At 42.4% G+C, this 22,787-nt stretch overlaps 1 protein-coding gene across 2 annotated transcripts in view; it reads right to left on the bottom strand.

The window, feature by feature from the left end:
* Positions 1 to 22,787, bottom strand: part of cdan1 (codanin 1) — a 183,580-nt gene that overhangs the window by 103,161 nt on the left and 57,632 nt on the right. For both annotated transcript variants that reach the window (XM_063054209.1, XM_063054219.1), the window contains exons 10-11: positions 6,352 to 6,427; positions 4,696 to 4,901 (exon numbers count right to left, since the gene is read on the bottom strand). In XM_063054209.1, coding sequence (XP_062910279.1) covers positions 4,696 to 4,901; positions 6,352 to 6,427 — 282 coding nt within the window. The remainder of the gene's footprint in view (positions 1 to 4,695; positions 4,902 to 6,351; positions 6,428 to 22,787) is intronic.

The following is a 22,787-nucleotide window of genomic DNA, read 5'->3' as shown; positions in this document are numbered from 1 at the left end:
GTTGGGAAGGAATTCGGTATCATATGCACATCTTCTGAAGAGTTTTAACATGTTATTAATTCCACATGAATTAACCACCTTCTGCCATACTTTTAATGTAAAACTTATCCAACTGTTTTTAAATTTTTCCAATTGGGCTATCAATCCTTTGTCAGCTACTGAGGCCTGTAGAGGAAAACTGTCAACCAATCCAAATTCTATTTCCTTCCATCTAGCCTTATATTCCCTATTACACCAATATAGCAGAGGGGTTATCTGTGAGGCATAAAAATAATTTCTCAGGCAAGGAAGAACCATGCCTCCTCCTTCCTTCCCTAACTGTAAGGTGTTATATCGAATTCTAGGCTTCTTTCCTTACCAAATGAAGCGGGAAATCCATTTGTCCCATTCCCTGAATTGATTATCATCCACATCCACAGGTAAAGTACGGAAAAGATACAGTAACCGAGGAAGAATATTCATTTTTATAGTATTTATCCTTGAATTTAAACTTAAAAAGGGGTTAAGATTCCATCTATGCATATCTGCTTTTATCTCTGAGATTAATGGCCCATAATTTACCTGTGACAGCGCTGAAAGATCCTTCGGCAGGGTTATTCCTAAATATTTTAATGATTTAGCTTCCCACTTAAGATCATATGTATCCTGCAATTTTTTGGATGGTGTATAATTTAGGGACATAACCTGTGTTTTCTTTACATTTATTTTATAACCTGATATTTTCCCAAAGTCATCCAACAGTGTAAACAATCCTATAAATGATTTTTCTGGTTCACTCAGATAGACTAAAACATCATCTGCGAACAACGCCACTTTCTGTTCAATCCCTGCCACCTTGCTACCTCTTACAATTACGCTCTGTCTTATTTAGTTGGGCAAGCGGTTCAATATATAGCGCGAAAAGGAGAGGAGAAATTGGGCATCCCTGTCTAGTGCCTCTCTCTAAAATAAAGGAGTCAGAGAGGTCCCCATTTATATTAATTCGAGCTGTAAGGCTGTCATATAGAGTCTGAATTACTTTAATAAACTTTTCTTGAAAGCTGAATTTTCCTAACACTCTGTATAGGAATGCCCAACTAACCGAATCAAAAGCTGTCTCAGCGTCTAATCCTACTACCATTGTCTCTATCTCGTTCTTATTAACCTGTTCTAATATATGTAGAGTTCTCCTTATGTTGTCCTGTGTTTCTCTTTGTTGAATAAATCCAGTCTGGTCTAAATGGATTAGGCCAGGTAAGAGCTTTTCCAATCTGTGCGCTAATACAGATGTAAATAGTTTGTAATCTAAATTAATAACACTAATTGGCCATAATTGCCACATTCTAGTTTATCTTTACCCTCTTTAGGAATAACTGAAATAATCGCTTTTCTCCAGGAAGGTGGAGTTTCTCTTCTCTGCAAGATCCAATTAAAGGTGTTAAGTAGTAATGGGGCTAACTGTGACTTCGGGGATTTGTACCACTCTGAGGTAAACCCATCAGAACCTGGGGACTTTCCAGCCTTTAAACTAGAGATGGCCACATTCAGTTCTTTGGCAGTTACTGGTTCTAACAGACTTTTATTTTGTAAATCTGTAAGTTTAGGTAGATCTAAAGAATTCAATAAACTGTCTATATAGGGCTCATTGGAGGCCCGGGGTTGGGAGTACAGTTCTCGATAATATGTTTCAAAACTCCCTTGAATTTTCCCTATTGTACTCTCCACAAGCTTTGTCTTTGGATTCTTTATTTTATGAATTGTATTGTCTGCTTGTTGTTTTCGTAATTTATATGCTAATAATCTAGCTGATTTACCGCCTACTTCATAATTCTTTTGTCTCAGGTAAAGAAAATTTCTTTTGAGTTTCCAACGTATAAATATTGTCAATTTCACTTTGCAATTTCCTAATTTCCTGTTTTAAATTTGAATTACTTTTGTTGCTATCTACAACTTGAAGTTGTTTTAATTTTCCTTGAAGGTCTGCTAATTTTTGTGCATTGATTTTTTTCATGTGAGTGGTAATGGAAATAATTTTCCCTCTCAGTACAGCTTTCAATGTATCCCATAAGATCACTGGTGATGTTTCTCCCGTGTCATTAAGGTCTAGGTATTCTTTGATTTCTCCCCTTAATCTCTCCATTACTTTCGGGTTATTGAGTATATCTGAGTTTAACCTCCATAGTGTTTTCCTCATTCTCCTTTCCAGGATTAGAGACATAGAGACTGAGCTATGATCTGACAGATCAATTGTTGCAATATTACAGTTTTTTATCCTGAGTCTATCTGTATTAAAGATAAAGAAATAGTCTATCCTTGAATAGGCTGAATGAGGGAAAGAGTAATGTGTATAATCTTTACTAGTGGGGTGTAATTCTCTCCACACATCTATAATTCCCAACTCCTCCATCAATAAATTCATTTTTCGAGTCAGAGGTTTATTCTGAGTAACTATTCTTGAAGAATCTAATATAGGATTTAATCTAATATTAAAACCCCCTCCACAAATTACTACCCCTTGAGAACTGACCATTAGGTCAAAAATGTGTCTATAAAACAACCATTCACAACCTGGAGGAGCATAAACATTCAGCAATGTTATTTCTGTACCTTCTATTCTTCCTGTAATTTTTACAAATCTTCCATCTTTGTCTTTAGTCTCTGAAATATGTTCATAATTAAGAGTACTTGATATTAAAGTAGCTACCCCTCTTTTGTGGCTCAATTTATATGATGAATAAAATACATGCTTAAAGCCCATTCTTTTTAATTTTCCATGTTCAGATTGGCTCATATGTGTTTCCTGGAGGAAAGCTATTTGTGCCCTCTCTTTTTTCAATTTAGACATAATCTTATTTCTTTTAATTGGATTCAAAACCCCATTAACATTATAGGAAATTATTTTTACCAATTCAATTTGCATTTTTCTCTAGTAGAAAAAAAACACTCTCCTTTTCTAACCAAACAGTAAGCAATCCCTTCTCCACAGTAAACCAAAACATATAACCTAGACATTTTTGAACGTATAACATTTGAAAATTTTTCCCGACTTCCCACAGTGAGGCGTGAGCACCAACCCGCCTCAGTTCAGAGGGATAACCTATATCTTCACCCTGTGTTAGAGGGCCCTCAGCAGTGTGAATAATCATAGAGAATTTTCTCCTATTTATGTCTCGACCATATTGCTATCATTCAAGTTATTCCATCTAGTTTATTTTCAGATACCAGCTTTCATTTTACCTTTGAGTCCGATTTACTCTTTTCAGTCATTTCTCTTAATTAGTCTGTATTCTCTGTACATTCGCGTCTGACTATTTGCAGCTTTTCCTTGTAGTTTGACCCTCTGGCTCGTGTGGAGTGTCCTCGCCCCACTAACTACCATGACTTCTGCCGAATCCTCTCCAGTAGCGACTCCGGTTGGGTGATAACTTCAATAGGTAGACCCCGGTCCGCCAGGTCCAACGTTGCCTCCTCCACCGTAGCGTAAGTTTTTGTCCCTTCATTGTAAAAGACTTTCAGCTGAGCTGGATACAGGGTCTGGAATCTGATGTTGTTTTCCTTCAGGACCCTCCGTGTTTCCGCATATTCCTTCCGTCTGGCAAGGATCCCCGGTGCGTAATCGTGGCCTAAACTGATTCTACAGTTGCTCCACATGAAACCTTTCTTTTGCCATGCCCGTTTAAGCACCTCTTCCTTCGTTCTGTAACTGAGAAATCTGACCAGAATTGATCTGGGCTGGGCGCCTGCCGGAGGCTGTGGTGCCAACGCGCGTGAGCCCTTTCTATCTGTAGGTCTTTTGCGTCCAGTATATGAAGGTTCTCTCTAAGTAGCTTCTCCACGAAGGGAATCATCAATCCGAGTTTACCTTCAGTTCCTTCGGGAACTCCGTAGATCCTCACATTTTCCCTTCTTGAGCGGCTTTCTTGGTCTATGAGCTTCCACTGGAGCTGCTCTTGCAGCTTTAGCATTTCTGCTATCACTTCCTCTGCGTTTTGTAGCTTCTCTTCAATTCCAACAATCCTCGCTTCGGCTTCATCTATCCTCAAGTTAGTTTTTACTATTTCTCCTTTAATATCCTCCAGCTGTTTGTTGTTATCTTGTCGGAACTCGCGAATCTCTCTGAGAATCAAAGACAGAGTCACCGATTCCCGCTCATTAGCTCCGTCCTGGCTTGCCGTGGGGGAGCTAGGCCCGTCACCTTGCTGCGTCTCTTTGTGTTTATCAGCCTTCAGAGCAGACCTTTTAATCTTGTTCTTAGACATCATCCTTGCCCCTTTTATTAATATAGTTATACAATATTAAGTATTTGTCTAAATTCGATTTTGGGGCAGTTTACCTTCTTTTTGGCTGAGACACCTTTTCCTTACACCGCCATTCCCTTGATGACCCGGAAGTCCCCGTAGTTTTAATTAGTTCAGCACAACATTTTAACCAAGTGGCTTGTTCCTGTATTGTGCTATTCTATTTTCTAAGTTTTATGTTCTTTCTGTTGTTTGAATACAAGAAACTGTTAGCAGGCTGGAAAGACAGTTTATTTTCACTAATCAGAGAACAAATAATAAAGGTGCATGAACTCAAGATGATAAGCTGGAGAGGGAGTGCTCTATCAAGTCCACGCTGAATCTAAGCTAATTAAATGACTTCAGAGAAATTAATATTCGATTAAATGATTATACATTATTTCATTAAGATTATAAAGTAAATTAAAGCAAAACCAACCTCCCTGCACATAAAAGAAAATCTCTGAAGAATACTTGGCAACCAGAGAAAGCTGGAGGAGGACATGGCCCCCCAATATTCTGTGGAGCAACAAAGCGCTCCTGTAGCCTTTTCAGTTTGGTAAGGTTGTCTGTTCCAAATATGTCCAGCACATCTTGGTCAGGATGTTCATTGCCTAAAAGTGTTCCAACTGTACATTTACACATCTACAGGAAATAAAAGGATAATTGTCATCGATGTTTAGAAATATAATTCAAATGCAGCTCAATAATCCCAAAGTTGATTTTCCAGAACTATAGGGTCACAACTAGCTATCTTTAAATTAATTACTATGCCTTTACCTTAAGTATCAGCAAACACCTACTTTTGTGCATTGACAATACAAAGCCCAGTTTCCATCTCAGTAATCACCTCCAATGTAGCAGTCACCAAAAAATCCAATACAGAGTACATTCCATTTTCCAGAAAATTTTAAATTTTAACTTGTTACCACATGGAGCATTTAAAGTAAACGTACATTAGGGAAAAATAAACAGAACATGATGAACACGAAGACCAAGAGACCCAAGTCCTTCAAAGTTCCTTCAGAGCAACTGATCGAACGTATAGACCATAAATGGTAGGAGCAAAATTGGGCCATCTGGCCCATCAAAGCATGCTCTGCTAACTAAGTGGTGAAGAAAGCATGACATGCTTGCCTTCGCAGGCTGGGGCTTGAATAAGAGTTGGGATATCTCGCTGTATCTTGACAAAATACTGGTTAGGGTCCACTTGGGAGTACTGTATAAAGTTTTGTTCATCACATTATAAGAAGGATGTAACAACACAGGGGAGTTTGCAGAGGAGATTCACAAGGCTGTTGCTTGGATTGGAGGATTTTAGTTATGGGGACAGAATATATAGACAGGGCATGTTTTCCTTAAGGAACCTGAGGCATAGAGAGGGTAGATATTCAGAACCTTCCTCTCATAGTAGGGGAATCAAAAACAAGAGGGCTCTGTTTAAAGTGAGAGGAACAGGTTCTAATGGTGATCTGAGCAGCAAGTTTATTTTTACACTGCAAGTGGTTGATATCTGGAATTATGTACATTCAGATAAAATTACGATGCCTTAGAGGTATTTAGACAATGCTTAAATAGGCAAGACATAGAAGTAAATGGACCTAATGCAGGCACATATAGGCAAATAAATCAGTGTGGATGTGGTGGGCCAAAGGGTGTATTTCTGTGCTGCACTAACTTAAATGAATTTACATGGGCTAAAATACTCTCTCCAGTGTCAGAAAATTCAATGCATTCAATATACCATCTGACATGTTAGCAGTTCAAGAAGTTATATTACAATATACTACTGTAGCTTCTAAAGAAACAAGTGAACAACTAGGTGAACAACTGGGAGAGTAATAATTAAGCTCTATACAGATTACATTTAACTTTCTTCTTCAGAATTCCTTCAAGATAACTTGCTGCTTTTGCTATAAGTCAAGAGAATCAAGAAACCCAAAAGAAACTTAGAAATCAAATAAAACTGCAAAATGGAAAAACTGAGTAATAAAAAAAAAACTAAGAATTTCAAAAAAACTAGGAAACAAGCTGCCAGATTCCCATCCCTATCAGGATGGACTTGAAATATATGGAAACTAAACAATATACTTACTCTTATCAGTTGTTTCTGAAATAATCGTGCGAAGTGACTGTGGTTACACGCTATGCTTAGATTGATCATCATGTTTCTGGAATAAATCAAAATGCCAAACAATTCCAATGATCAGGGTATAAAGCTATCAAGTTATCAGCAATTATCCAGCTAATGGTTTCAACATCTCTTTGCCTACATTTCTCATTTCATTCAGTATAACCCATTATACTTCATTTGGCCTTAAAGTATTTAATAGAAATTGTTCTTGGGAGGCAACTTCTGCAGATGTAGTGAAGGTCATCACCTTGTTAATGGTTCTGGAAATAATAAGGAAAATTTTCTTGCTCGAAGATAGGGGGTTGCTGTCGGGATCTACTCTGCAACAAGATAATGTCAATCATGACCAACTGCTTCTACTTGCCCACAACAGCAGGAACGGAAGGGACAGCCTGCAGTAAGAGGAGGGCTAATTTAAAACTGAGTTTCCCTACAAGTGGCAAATCAATCAGATTCCTGACTTCACAGCAAAATCCTTATCAAATCCAACCTATTCTATTCTTCCCAAGGGAGATACAAATGAAACTTACATTGTGGAACTAGGAATCATAGCCATCTGACCCATGTATCTTCTGCATTCCTGTATATCACAGCAATATTTGAGATTTACCACAGGTCCAGGCAGAAAATGAGGAAAATCTACACAGCACATAGCTATCTGATTTTAAATGAACCATTTATTCAATATCCTTTAAAATATCTGCTCGCTTCAAATCACACTCTAACCTCTCAGTTTGTGGAATCCTGAACCATTACAACAAGGAAGCTCGAGAAACAGCAGCTGATTTTTCTTCTGGAGACATTGCAGCCAACAGGACACAACATTGAATTCTCCAACTCTGGAAAAAAATCACTCTTTCTTTCTGTTTGTAGCATGACTAGCCATTTGTTTCTGTCATCCCTCTCCCCCTTTCCCCCAGTAGGTCAGACTAAACAACAACCAAACTTCACAACATTAGCAACAAATTACACAGATAGCGCAACGCTATAACAGAGCCAAGACCCTGGGTTCAATTCTACCGCTGACTGTAAGGACTCTGTACTCACCCTATAACTGCACTGGTTTACTCTGGATCACAATTTACTCCCACATTCCACAGATGCATGGGTTACCAAGTTAATTGGTCACAAAGGTGTAACTGGGCGGCACAGGCTTATTAGGCCTGTTACAGCGCTATATCTCCAAATAAAAATAATAAAAATAAAAGAATTTTGCGACATTCTTTCCCCTACCTTCTCCATCTCCTTCCCTTTATTCCACGATCAACATTCCTCTCCTATCAGATTCCTTCTTCGGAGGCAAGGTAAGTAGGAAAGCTCATTCTTTATTTCTTAATTAAATCTTGAGAGAATAGGAGGTATGTCTACAGAGCCAGTATTCTGTTCTGGGTGTCAGATGTGGTATTTCCAGGAGACTCCCAGCCTCCCCAATGGCCACATCTGCACCAGGTGCATCCAGATGCAGCTCTTTACAGACCAGGTTAGGGAAGTGGAGCTGTAGCTTGATGACCTTCGGCTTGTTAGGGAAAATGAAGAGATGATAGACAGAAGCTACACGAGTTAGTTATCCCAAGGCTACAGGATACAGATAAATGGGTGACTGGCAGAAGAGGGAAAGGAGAATGTCAGGTAGTGGAGAGCACCTCTGAAGCTATCCCCCTCAACAATAAGTACTCCATATTGAGTTCTGTTGAGGGTGGGGGGGACATACCTGGGAAAATAGGAAGCAACAGCGACTGGGCCTCTGGCATTGAGTTTGGCCCTGCGGCTCAGAAGGGTAGGGAACTGAAGAGGATGGCAGCAGTAATAGGGAACTCTATAGTCTGAGGGACATATAGGCAATTTCGTGGACTTGAAAAGAAACATGGATGGTAGTTTAAGCAACACACATCAAAGTTGCTGGTGAACGCAGCAGGCCAGGCAGCATCTCTAGGAAGAGGTACAGTCGACGTTTCAGGCCGAGACCCTTCGTCAGGGCTAACTGAAGAAAGAGCTAGTAAGAGATTTAAAAGTGGGAGGGAGAGGGGGAGGGGGAGATCCAAAATGATAGGAGAAGACAGGAGGGGGAGGGATGGAGCCAAGAGCTGGACAGGTGATTGGCAAAAGGGATATGAGAGGATCATGGGACAGGAGGCCCAGGGAGAAGGAAAAGGGGGAGGGGGAAAAAACCCAGAGCATCGGCAAGGGGTATAGTCAGAGGGACAGAGGGAGAAAAAGGAGAGTGAGAGAAAGAATGTGTGTATATAAATAACAGATGGGGTACGAGGAGGAGGTGGGGTTTGCTTCCCAGGTGCTAGGATCCACAATGTTTCTCAATACGTTCATGGTATCCTGAAAAAAGATGAGCAGCCAGTAGTACATATTGGCACCAACGACATAGGTAGAAAAAGGGAGGAAGTCCTGAAGACAAAATACAGGGAGTTAGGAAGGAAACTGAGAAGCAGGACCTTAAAGGTAGTAATCTCAGGATTGTTGCTTGTGCCACGCAACAGTGAAGATAGGAATAGAATGAGGTGGCAGATAAATGCATGACTGAAGAAGTGGAGCGGTGGGGGGGGGAGGGATTCAGATTTCTGGACCCCTTCTGGGGCAGGTGGGACCTGTACAAAAGGGACAGGTTGTACTTGAATCCGAGGGGGACCAATATTCTTGTGGGCAGATTTACTAGAGCTGTTGGGAGTGGTTTAAACTAGTATTGCAGGGGATGGGAAACAATACGATAGAGCTGCGGATGAGCCAGCAGGTTTACAAGTAGATGATGGGTGTAACATGAATGTAAGGAAGGACAAGCCAATGATTGGGTACAAAAGCAGACAGAGCAAAGAGTTAAATTGTACCACAGAGGCAAAGTTCAAAAGGGTGAAGAATGCAGTACTGAAGGTGCTGTATTTAAATGCGTGTAGCATTCGGAATAAGGTGGATGAATTTGCAGCACAATTAGAGATTGGTCGGTACAATGTTGTGGGCATCACCGGGTCATGGCTGAAAGACGACCATAGGTGGGGGCTTAACATCAAAGGAAAGGACAGGCAGGAAGGCATTGACAGTGATGTGGCTCTGTTGGTAAGCGACAGAATTACATATTTAGAAAGAGGTGACATAGGGTCAGAGAATGTTGAATCTTTGTGGGTGGAGTTAAGAAACTGTAAGGGAAAAAAAAATATTATGAGAATCATACATAGGCCTCCAAATAGTAGTCAAGATGTGGGGTTGAGATTGCAAAGGCAGCTGGAAAAGGCACGTAATAAGGGTAATGACACAATTGCAATGGGGGACTTCAATATGCAAGGGGATTGGAAAATCGGGTTGGCGTCGGATTGCAAGAGAGGGAATTTGTTGAATGCCTACGAGATGGCTTTTTAGAGCAGCTTGTGCTTGAGCCAGCTCGGGGAATGGCCGTCTTAGATTGGGTGTTGTGTAATAACCCAGATCTTATTCTGGAGATTAACGCAAAGGAATCCTTTGGAGGCAGTGATCAAATTATGATTGAATTCATACTACAATTTGAGAGGGAGAAGCACAAGTGACACATATCAATATCACAGTGGAATAAAGGGAATTAGAGAGGGATGAGAGAGGAGCTTGCCCAGGGTGGTTTGGAGGAGGATATTGGCAGAGAAGACGACAGAGCAGAGATGACTTAAGTATCTGGGAATAGTTCACAAGGCAAAGGATAGATATGTCCCACTAAGCAAGAAGTTTTCAATCGGGCAGGGATAGGCAACCATGGCTTACAAAGGAAGTTAAGGACTGCATAAAAGCCAAGGAAACTGCATATTAGGTAGCAAAAGTGAGTGGGAAGTTGGATGATTGGTAAACTTTTAAAATCCAACAAAAGGCAACTAAAAAAGCTATAAGAAGGGAAAGTATGAAATATGAGGGCAGACTAGCCAATAATATAAAGCAGGATACTAAAAGTTTTTGTGTTATATAAAATGTAAAAGGGAGGAGAGAGTTGGTATTGGACCAGTGGAAAATGTAGCTGATCAGGTAGTAATGGGGAACAAAAACAAATGGCAGATGAACTTAATGGGTGCTTTGCATCTGTCTTCATTGTGGAAGACACTAACAGTGTGCCAGAGGTCCATGAGTGTCAGGGAGCAGGAATGAGTGCCATTAGAAAAAATGCTAGGCAAACTCAAAGGTCTTAAGGTGGATAATTCACCTGGACCAGATGGACTACATTCCAGAGTCCTGATAGAGATAATGGATGCATTGGTCATGATCTTTCAAGAATCACTTGATCCTGGCATGGTCCCAGAGGACTAGGAAATGTCACTACACTCTTTAAGAAAGGAGGAAGGCAAAATAAAAAGGAAATTAGAGGCTAGTTAGCCTAACCTCAGTGGTTGGGAAAGTGTTGGAGTCTGTTACGTAGGACAAGGTTTTGCGGTACTTGGAGACTACTGATAAAATAAGTCAAAGTCAGCAGGGTTTCTGTAAAGGGAAATCTTGCCTGACAAATCTCTTAGAGTTCTTTGAGGAAGTGACCAGCAGGGTGAATAAAGGAGAGGCAGTGGATGTCATTTACCTGGATTTTCAAAAGACATTTGATAAGGTGCATCACATGAGACTGCTTAACAAGATAAAATCCTATGGTGTTACAGGAAAGACACTGGCGTGGATAAAGGAATGGCTGACAGGCAGGAGGTGGTGAGTTGGAATAAATGGGGCCTTTTCTGGTCGGTTGCCAGTGACTAGTGATGTTCCTCAGATCAGTATTGCTTTTCACACTGTTTGTCAATGATTTAGATATTGGAATTGATAGCTTTGTGGCAAAGTTTGTGGATGATACAAAGATTGGTGGAGGCGTAGGTAGTGCTGTGGAAGCAATGCAATTGCAGCAGGACTTGGACAAATTCGAAAAATGGCCAAAAAAGCAGGTGGAATACAGTGTTGGGAAACGTACGATCATGCATTTTGGTAAAAGGAACGATAGTGTGGACTATTATTCAAATGGAAGGAGATTCAAACATCAGAGGTGCAAAGGGACTTCGGAGTCCTTGTGCAAGACTCCCAGAAGGTTAATTCACAGGTTGAGTCTGTGGTAAAGAAGGAAAATGTAACGTTGGCAACCAACAGGAATTCTGCAGATGCTGGAAATTCAAGCAACACACATCAAAGTTGCTGGTGAACACAGCAGGCCAGGCAGCATCTGTAGGAAGAGGTGCAGTCGACGTTTCAGAATGTTGGCATTTATTTCAAGTGGAAAAGATATAAAAACAAGGAACTAATGCTAAGGTTTTATAAGACACTAGCCAAGCCACACTGTCAACAGTTTTGGGCCCCATTTCTCAGAAAAGATGTGTTGTCATTGAAGAGAATACAGAGGAGGTTCATGAGGATGATTCCGGGAATGAAGGGCTTAACATATGAAGAGCATTTGGCAGCTTTGGCCTGTACTCACTAGAATTTCAAAGAATGTGTGTGTGTGTGGGGTGGGGGGGGGGGGTCTCATTGAAACCTACTAAATGTTGAAAGGACTGGACACGGTGGATGTGGAGAGGATATTTCCTCTGGTGGAGGTATCCAGAACTAGAGGGCACAGCCTCAAAATTGAGGGGCGACTTTTTAAGAACAGAGGTAAGGATGAATTTTTTTAGCCAGAGAATAGTGAATCTGTGGAATATTCTGCCACAGTCTGTGGCTGAGGCCAAGTCCGTGGGTATATTAGAGGTGTAAGTTGATTGCTTTATGACCGGTCAGAGCATCAAAGGATATGACAAGAAGGCAGGTGCAAGGGGTTGAGTGGGATCCAGGATCAGCCATGATAGAATGTTGGAGCAGACTCGAAGGGCTGAATGGCCTAATTCTGCTTTTTCTTATAGTCTTTTGGACCTTTACCTCTTCCATGCATAACCTCTTAGCTTCCTACATCATTCCCTCCTCCACCAAATGACCTTCCTTCTCAACTGAACTCAACCTATCACCTGGCAGTTTGTATTAATGCCCCTCCACCTTTTTATGCTGGCTTCAGCCCCTTCCTTACCAGTGTAGATGAAGGATCTTAGCCTATGTTGGCTATTTATTTCCTTCTATAGGTGTTGCCTGACCTGCTGAACTGCTCCAGTATTTCATGTCTTTCTACTCATTGCCCTCAAGCAACCTTTATCTCTTTCTCTTATATGATTGCATCACAATGCTCCAATTCCTATACTCCATGCCCTGACTGATGAAGGCCAGAGTGCCAAATGATTTTTTCACCAGCCTGAGACACTACCTTCTGCAAACTATGCACCTGCACTCCTAGTTCCTCATTGTTCCATAACACTCCCCATTCATTGCGTAAATCCTACCTTGGTTTGACCTCTCAAAATGCAATACCTCATACTTACCTGTACTGAAAGCCTTTTGCCAATCCTCTGCCACAGCTGGTCAAGATCTCCTTCTAATTTTACAGAACCTTCTACACTATCTGCACCACCTATTTTAGTGTAATCCACAAAAAATCTAAATCTTTATTTGAACTACAGACAACAAATGTCCCAGAATCAAACCCAGTGGCACACCATCAGACACCGTCCTCCACTACGACTCAACCCTGAACCATCACCTGTTTCCTGAGCCAATTTTGATTCCAATCTGTCATCTCCAACAGGATCCCATGCGATCTCACTTTCCAAACCTGCTTGCCATGAGGCTCCCTGACAAAGGCTTTGCAAAAGTCCACAAAGACAAGATCCACTGCTCTGCATTAAAACACTCTCTTGGTTACCTCCTTGAAGAAGTCCAAGAGATTTATTAGGCAGGACTTCCAACGCACGAAGTCATGCTGACTGTCCTGAATCACACTTGGTTTCTCCAAATGTTGGTAGATCTATACCTTAGAATTTCCTCCAGCAATTCACCCACCACCAATGTCAAACCAACTGGCTATAAATTTCCTGGCTTGTTTTCGCTACCCTTCTCAAAGGTACCACATTAGCCACTCTCTTGTTCTTGGGAATCTCATCTGTGGCCAGAGATTAAGTAAACATTTCTGCAGGGGCCTCTGCAATTTCTTCTCTAGAGAATGCATCAGATCAGGCATGGAGAATTATTTTAATACCCCTTAAGGCCTTAAATACCTTCTCCCTGCAAATTCCTATATGGCCCAAGGTAACAGGATTTACACTGCTGATAAAAAGCATTCACCCCCTTGGGAGATTTCATGGTTTATTGTTTTGCAACATTCAATCATACTGGATATAATTTGGCTTTTTTTGACACTGATCAACAGAAAAAGATTCTGTCGTATCCAAGTGTAAACAGCTCTCTACAAAGTGATCTAAATTAATTACAAATATAAACCACAAAATAATTGACTACATGAGCATTCATCCCCTTTAATATGACACACCAAATTATCACTGGTGCAGCCAACTGATTTTAAAAGTCCCATAACTAGTTAAATGGACATCACCACATCTAGTCAGTGTTTTAATTGATTGTTGTGAAAATACACCTGTATCTGGAAGGTCCAACTGCTGCTGAGTCAGTATCCTGGCAAAAACCACACCAAGAACACAGAAAAACACTCCAAGCAACTCCACATAAAGATAAACACACTGAAAATGCTGGAGGAACTCAGCAGGCCAGGCTGCATCTCTGGAAAAGAGTACAGTTGACATTTCAGTAGGACAGGAGAAAAGAAAGGTAAGGAGTAGAGTTAAGAGGTGGGGGGAGGGAAGGGAGAAACACAAGGTGATAGCTGAAACTGGGAGGGTGAGGGGTGAAGTAAAGAGCTGGGAAGTTGATAGGTGAAAGGGATACAGGGCTGCAGAAGGTGAAATCTAATAGGAGAGAACAGAAAGCCCTGGAAGAAAGAAAAGGGTGGAGGAGTACCAGAGATGGGCAGGCAAGGAGATTAGGTGAGAGAACTAAAATGGCTGACCATTGGGAGATCCCACTTTTTCCAGTGGATAGAGCATAGGTACTTGGTGAAACAGTCTCCAAATCTTATGTCGGGTCTCACCAACATAGAGGAGGCCACACTGGGAGCACCGGACACAGTATATGACCCCAACAGACTCACAGGTGAAGCATCACCTCACCTAGAAGGACTGTTTGGGGACCAGAAGGGCAGTGAGGAAGGAGGAGAAGAGGCAGGTGTAGCACTTGTTCCACTTGCAAGGTTAAGTGCCAGGAAGGAGATCAGTGGGAAGGGAGGAATTGGCAAGGGAGTCGCATAGGGAATGATCCCAGTGAAAAGCAGAAAGTGGTGGGGGAGGGCGGAAGGAGGGAGGTGTATTTGGTGGTAGGATGGATACAAGAAAATTTCCAAGTCACTGAATATCCCTTGGAGTACAGTTAAGTTAATTGTCAAGAAATGGAAAGAATATGGCACAGCTGTAAATCTGCCTAGAGCCGGCTGTCCTCAAAAACTGAGTACAAGAAGGGAAACAAGTGAGGAAGGCCACCAAAAGAGCTATGTCAACTCTGGAGAAGTTACAAGCTTCAATGGCTGAGATGGGAGAGACTGCACATACAACAACTGTGGCCTGGGTGCTTCACCAGTTGCAGCTTTATGGGAGAGTGGCAAAGAGAAAGCCACTGTTGAAAAAAAACTCACATGAAATCTCAGCTATAGTTTGCCAGAAGGCATGTGTAGGGTTTCTGAAGTCAGCTGGAAGAATGTTCTATGGTCTGATGAAACCAAAACTGAACTTTATGGCCATTAGACTAAACACTATGTTTGGTGTAAGCCAAACACCGCACATCATCAAAAACACAAGTGTGAAGCATGGTGGTGGCTGCATCATGCTGTGGGGATGCTTCACTAAAAGACTTGTGGAGGTAGAGGGTAAAATGAATGCGACTTGGGAGAAGATTTGCTTTCCAGCAAGACCATGGCCCCAAGCCAAAGATACACAGGAATGGCTTAAGAACAACAAAGTTTATGTCCTGAAGTAGCCATGTCAGAGACCAGACCTCAAACCAATTGAGAATTTGTGGCTGGACTTAAAAGGGCTGTTCATTCACGACGCCCATGCAATCTGACAGTTTGAGCAGTTTTGTACAGAAGAATAGGGAAAAATTGCAGAGCCCAGGTGTGCAAAACTGATATCCACACAGACTCAAGGCTGTAATTACTACCAAAGGTGCATCTACTAAATACTGACTTGAAGGAGATGGATAATTATGCAATCAATTATTTTGTGCTTTATATTTGCAATTAACTTTGTAGAGATCTGTTTTCACTTTGACACAAATTAAATCCACTGTGATTCAATGTTGTAAAACAATAAAACATGAAAGCTTCCAAGGGGGGGGCAAATACTTTTTATAAGCACTGTATATCCTTAACTTTCATCACTTTTTTCCATGGTAAAAGCTAAAGAGAAATATTCCTTAAGTTTCAGGCATTTCCTTTGGGTTCCACACACAGATGACCTTGCTGACCTTTAAGAGGACCTATTCTCTCCCTAACCACCCTTTTACTCTTAAAATACCTACATAATCTCTCGGGATTTGTTTCACCTTCCCTGCTGAACCAATATCCTCTTTTTGCCCTCCTAACTTCTCTCGAGTGCATTCTTATACTTCTTGTAGCTATCAGAAGATTCAATAGTTCCCATTTGCTTCTGCATATTGTACGTCTCCCTCTTTCTCTTAATCAGAGCTGCAATATATCTTTCATCACCGAGGGTGCCCCAAGCCTGCCAGCCTTGCCCTTCACCCCAACAGGAACATGAAGCCCTGAACTCTTGACATCACACCTTCAAAAGCCTTCCACTTGACAAACACTCTGCCCTACAAGCAATCTTGCCCAATCAACCGCTGTTCAATGGCTCCAAAATTTGCTTTGCCCCAGTTCAGAACCTTAACCTGTGTATCAGTCATAACCATTTTAAAACTAATAGAATTATGGTCACTGGACTTAAATGCTTGCTAACTGGCACTTCTGCCACTTCACCTACCTCATTCCTCAGGATGAGGTCAACAGTTTAATGAAACAGAAAGCATAGAAAATACATTCAGTGGCCACTTTGTGTGGTTCACCTGTATGCTTGCTTGTTAATGCAAATATCTAATCAGCCAACCATGTGGTTGCAAACCATGCATAAAAGCATGCAGGCATGGTCAAGAGACACACACACACAAAATGCTGGAGGAACTCAGCAGTCAAGGCAGCATCTATGAAAAATAGTACAGTTGATGTTTCGGGCTGAGACCCTTAATCAGGACTGGAGAACGAAAGATATTGAGACAGACTTAGAAGGTGGGGGGAAGGAAGGAAGAAGGGAGGGTGTAGGGGGGTGAAGTAAAGAGCTGAGAAGTTGATTGGTGAGAGAGATACAGGGCTGAAGAAGGGGGAATCTGATTGGAGAGGACAGAAAGCCATGGAAGAAAGAAAATGGGGAAGAGCACCAGAGGGAGTTGATGGGCAAGTAGGGAGATAAGGTGAGAGAGGGAAAAGGGAGTGGGGAATGATGTGGGGGGGGGCATCACTAGAAGTTCAAGAAATCAATGTTCATGCCATCGGGTTAGAGGCTATTCAGACGAAATAGAGATGGTGCTGTTGCTCCAATCTGAGTGTGGCCTCATCGTGACAGTAGAGGAGGCCATGGACTGTCAGAATGGGCATGGAAAGTGGAATTAAAATGGGTGGCCACTGAGAGATCCCACTTTTTCTGCCAGATGGAGCTGAGGTGCTTAGCGAAGCGATCTCCCAATCTATCTCGGGTCTCACTGATATACAGGAGGCCACACCAGGAGCACCAGATACAGTAGATGACCCCAAAAGACTCACAGGTGAAGTGTCACCTCACCTGAAAGGCCTGTTTGGAGCCCTGAATGGTAACGAGCAAGGAGATGTAGAGGCAGGTGTAGCATCACGAGGGAGAATACTGGGGCAAGATGACTGGAAAAGGGAGTCGCATAGGGCGCAACCCTGCGGAAAGCATAAAGCAAGGGATGGGGGGAGGGTAGTCTCCAACCTGATAGCATGAGCATCAATTTCTCAAACTTCTAGTAATGCCACCCTCACCCCCCTTCAGCATTCCCCAATCCCTTCTCCCTCTCTCATTTCCTTCCCTGTCCATCAACTCCCTCTGGCGCTCCTTCCTCTTTTCTTTCTTCCATGACTTTATGTACTCCCCCATCAGATTCTCCTGCTGCAGCCCTGTATCTCTTGCACCAATCACATTCCCAGCTCTTTACTTCATCCCTCCCCCATCCTCCTGATTTCACCTATCACCTTGTGTTTCTTCCTCCCCTCACACCCACCTTCTAACTCTGATTCCCTGTCTTTCTCCTGTCCCGATGAAGGGTCTCAGCCTGAAACATCAACCATACTCTTTTCCATCGATGCTGCCTGGCCTGCTGAGTTACTCCAGCATTTTGCGTGTGTTGCTTACATTTCTAGCATCTTCAGATTTTCTCTGGTTTGTGATTCGACATGGTCAAGAGGTTCAGTTGTCATTCAAACCAAACATCAGAATGGGGAAGAAATGTGATCTAAGTAACTTCAACTGTGAAATGTTTTTTTTGGTGTCAGAAGGGCTGGGTTGAGAATCTCAGAAACTGCTGATCTTCAGGGATTTTCACTCACAACAGTCTCTAGAGTTCACACACAGAGTTGTGTGAGAAACAAAATACAGACAATGAGCGACATTTGTGGGTGAAAGCCCCTTACTAATGAAGGAGGTCAGAGGAGAATGGCCAGACTAGTTCAAGCTGACAGGAAGACAACAATAACTCAAATAACTATGAATTGTAATAATGGTGTGGAGAAGAGCATCTCTGAATGCACAATACACTGAACCTTATGGCAGAAGACCATGAACACACACTCAGCAGCTGACAGTTGGAGGACAATTAACACTCTGCTGTCGAAGATAAGAGAGAATATATCAATTATAGGCCAATGGTACTTGGCTAATTGCTAGAATTGATTCTGAGGAATAAAGTACAAGTTTCGTTAAGGAGGCTATAAAAATTATCATAGATTTGCTGAGCAGAAGTTGTAAGACCATAACACATAGAAGAAGCATTAGGCCATTTGGCCCCATCAAGTCTGCTCCGTCATTTCTTACCCTCCTCAGCCCCACTCCATGGCCTTCTCCCCAGAACCTTTGAAGCAGTGTCCAATAAAGAACCTATTGAGCTCTGCCTTAAATACACCTAATGACCTGGCCTCCACAGCTGGCTGTGGTAGTAAATTCCACAAATTCACCACCCGCTGGCTATAGAAATTTTTCCATATCTGTTTTAAACGGACACTCAGATACCTATCAATCTCTGCCTTAAAGACACCCAATGACTTGGCCTCCACTGCTGCCCGTGGCAACAAATTCCATAGATTCACCACCCTCTGACTAAAAAAATTTCTTTGCATTTCTGTTCTGAATGGGCGCCCTTCAATCCTTAAGTCATGCCCTCTCGTACTAGACTCCCCCATCATGGGAAACAACTTTGCCACATCCACTCTGTCCATGCCTTTCAACATTCGAAATGTTTCCATGACGTCTCCCCTCATTCTTCTAAACTCCAAGGAATACAGTCCAAGAGCGGACAAACGTTCCTCATATGTTAACCCTCTCATTCCCGGAATCATTCTACTGAATCTTCTCTGTACCCTCTCCAACGTCAGCACATCCTTTCTTTAATAAGGAGACCAAAACTGCCCACAGTACTCCAAGTGAAGTCTCACCAGTGCCTTATAGAGCCTCAACATCACATCCCGGCTGCTATACTCTATTCCTCTAGAAATGAATGCCAACACTGCATTCGCCTTCTTCACCACCGACTCAACCTGGAAGTTAACCTTAAGGGTACCCTATACGAGGACTCCCAAGGCCTGTTGCATCTCAGAACTTTGAATTCTTTCCTCATTTAAATAATAGTCTGCCCGTTTATTTCTTCTGCCAAAGTGCATAACCATACACTTTCCAACATTGTATTTCATTTGCCACTTCTTTGCCCATTCTTCCAATCTACCCAAGTCTCTCTGCAGACTCTCCGTTTCCTCAGCACTACCGGTCCCTCCACCTATCTTCGTATCGTCAGCAAACTTAGCCACAAAGCCATCTATTCCATAATCCAAATCGTTGATGTACAATGTAAATAGAAGCGGCCCCAACATGGACCCCTGTGGAACACCACTGGGAGCCAACCAGAATAGGATCCCTTTATTCCCACTCTCTGTTTCCTGCCAATCAGCCAACACTCTATCCACGTATGTAACTTTCCCGTAATTCCATGCGCTCTTATCTTGTTAAGTAGCCTCATGTGTGGCACCTTGTCAAAGGCCTTCTGAAAATCCAAATATACAATACCACTGCATCTCCCTTGTCTAGCTTACTGGTAATTTCCTCAAAAAATTGTAATAGGTTTGTCAGGCATGATTTCCTTTAAGGAATCCATGTTGAGTTCTGCCTATCTTGTCATATGCCTCCAGGTACTCTGTAACCTCTTGACAATCGACTCCAATGACTTCCCAACCACCAATGTCAAGCTAACAGGTCTATAATTTCCTTTTTGCTTCCTTGCCCCCTTCTTAAAAAGCGGAGTGACATTTGCAATCTTCCAGTCCTTCGGAACCATGCCAGAATCTATTGACTTTTGAAAGATCATCGCTAATGCCTCCGCAATCTCCACAGCTACTTCCTTCAGAACACGCGGGTGCATTCCATCTGGTCCGGGAGATTTATCTACCTTTAGACTATTCAGCTTCCTGAGTACTTTCTCTGTCGTAATTGTGACTGCGCACACTTCTCTTCCCTGCCACCCTTGAGTGTCCGGTATACTGCTGATGTCTTCCTCAGTGAAGATGATGAAAAATACTCGTTCAGTTCCTCCGCCATCTCCTTATCTCCCATTACAATTTCTCCAGCATCATTTTCTATCGGTCCTATATCTACTCTCACCTGTCTTTTACTCTTCATATACTTGAAAAAACTTTTCGTATCCACTTTGATATTATTTGCTAGCTTCCTTTCATAGTTAATCTTTTCCCTCTTAATGACCTTCTTAGTTTCCTTTTGTAAACACTTAAAAACTTCCCAATCCTCTGTCTTCCCACTAATTTTTGCTTCCTTGTATGCCCTCTCCTTTGCTTTAACCTTGGCTTTGACTTCTCTTGTCAACCACGGTTGCATCCTTTTTCCATTCGAAAATTTCTTCTTTTTTGGAATGTACCTGTCTTGCACCTTCCTCACTTCTCGCATAAACTCCAGCCACTGCTGCTGTGCTGTCTTTCCCGCCAGTGTCCCTTTCCAGTCAACTTTGGCCAGTTCCTCTCTCATGCCACTGTAATTTCCTTTACTCCACTGAAATACCGACACATCAGATTTCGGCTTCTCTTTTTCAAATTTTAGAGTGAACTCAATCATGTTATGATCACTGCCTCCTAAGGGTTCCTTCACCTCAATCTCTCTAATCACCTCTGGTTCGTTACACAATACCCAATCTAGTACAGCCGATCCCCTAGTGGGCTCAACAACAAGCTGTTCTAAAAAGCCATCTCGTGGACATTCTACAAATTCTCTCTCTTGAGATCCAGTGCTGACCTGATTTTCCCAATCCACTCACACGTTAAAATCCTCCACAATTATCATAACACTGCCCTTCTGACAAGCCTTTTCTATTTCCTGTAGTAATTTGTAGTCCATATCCCTGCAACTGTTTGGAGGCCTATAAATAACTGCCATCAGGGTCCTTTTACCCCTGCGATTTCTTAGCTCAACCCATAAAGATTCTGCACCTTCTGATCCTATATCACCTCTTTCTAATGATTTAATATCATTTCTTACCAATAAAGCCACGCCTCCCCCTCTGCCTACCTTCCTATCCTTCCGATACACCGAGTACCCTTGGACGTTCAACTCCCAGAGACATGCATCCTTTAGCCACGTCTCAGTGATGGCCACAATATCATACCTGCCAATCTGTAGCTGTACGACAAGATCATCCACCTTATTCCTTATGCTGTGTGCATTTAAGTATAACACCTTAAGACCAGTATTTGGTACTTTTCGCTTTGATTTCACTGCAACTTTATTGCACTGCAACTCATCCCAATGGCTACAAATTTGCCCCATCACCTGCCTGTCTTTCCTGACATCTTTACTATTCACTATCTTAGATTTACTTCTGTTTTCCCCTTCCTATGCTCTGCCATTCCGGTTCCCATCCCCCTGCCAAATTAGTTTAAACCCTCCCTAACAGCTCTATTAAACTTTCCCGCCAGGATATTGGTCCCTTTCGGGTTCAGGTGTAACCTGTCCTTTTTGAACAGGTCATACTTCCCCCAGAAGAGAGCCCAATTATCCAAGAATCTGAAACCCTGCCCCCTGCACCAGTCTCTCAGCCACTCATTCATCTGCCTGATCCTACTATTCTTGCCTTCGCTAGTACGTGGCACAGGTAGCAATCCCGAAATTACTACCCTGGAGGTCCTGCTTTTCAGCTTTCTTCCTAACTCCCAGAAATTTCTCTTCAGGACCTCCTCCTTTGTCCTTTCTATGTCATTGGTACCAACATGTACCAAGACCACTGGCTGCTCACCCTCCCCCTTCAGAATATTCAGGACCCGATCCGAGACATCCCGTACCCTGGCACCTGGGAGGCAAAACACCATGTGGGTATCTCTATCAGGCTCACAGAATCTCCTGTCCATTCCCCTGATTATGGAATCCCCTATGACTACTGCATTCCTCTTCTCCCTCCTTCTCTCCTGCACAACAGCGCCAGGCTCAGTGCCAGAGACCCGGTCACCGTGGGCGTCCTCTCAATAGCATCCAAAACAAGATATTTGTTGCTGAGGGGGGCAGCCACAGGTGTGCTCTCCACTATCCGGGCATTTCCCTTCCCTCTCTTGACAGTGACCCAGTTTTCTGACCCTGTTGGATGCAATTTTGTCCTATCAGCTGCCTGCCCTTCCTGGAAGTCCAACTGCATGCTTTGCTTTTTTTTTTACCATTCATACTATCCTAAGTCCCTTCACTCCAGTTCCCACACCCCTGCAAATTAGTGAAAACTCTCCCCAACAGCTCTAACAAACCTGCCCGCAAGAACATTGGTCCCCCTCGGGTTCAGGTGCAATCCATCACCTTTGTGCAGTTCATACCTTCTCCAGAAGAGATCCCATTGATCCAAGAACCTGAAGCCCTACCCTCTACACCAGCTTCACAGCCACACATTAATCTGTAAAATCATCCTGTTTCTACCCTCATTGGCACATGGCACAGGCTGCAATACAGAAATTACTGACCAACAACTGACTTTTTTTTCAAACCAGTAACAAGGAGGGTCAACTAGAACGGCCGACATTATCCACTTGGATTTTTCCCCAAGACCTTTGACAAAGTCGTATAGGGCAGGCAGACTAAAAGAAAGTAAAGTCACACACTATTCAAAGAAACTTGCAAATGAGATTCAAAATTGTCTCAGTGGCAGCCAGCAAGGGATGGAAT

This window comes from Mobula hypostoma, chromosome 1 (genome assembly GCF_963921235.1).
Source record: "Mobula hypostoma chromosome 1, sMobHyp1.1, whole genome shotgun sequence".
Lineage (NCBI taxonomy): Eukaryota > Metazoa > Chordata > Chondrichthyes > Myliobatiformes > Myliobatidae > Mobula > Mobula hypostoma.
The sequence above is the reverse complement of the archived record's forward strand: the minus strand, read 5'-3'. Positions and strand labels throughout refer to the sequence as shown.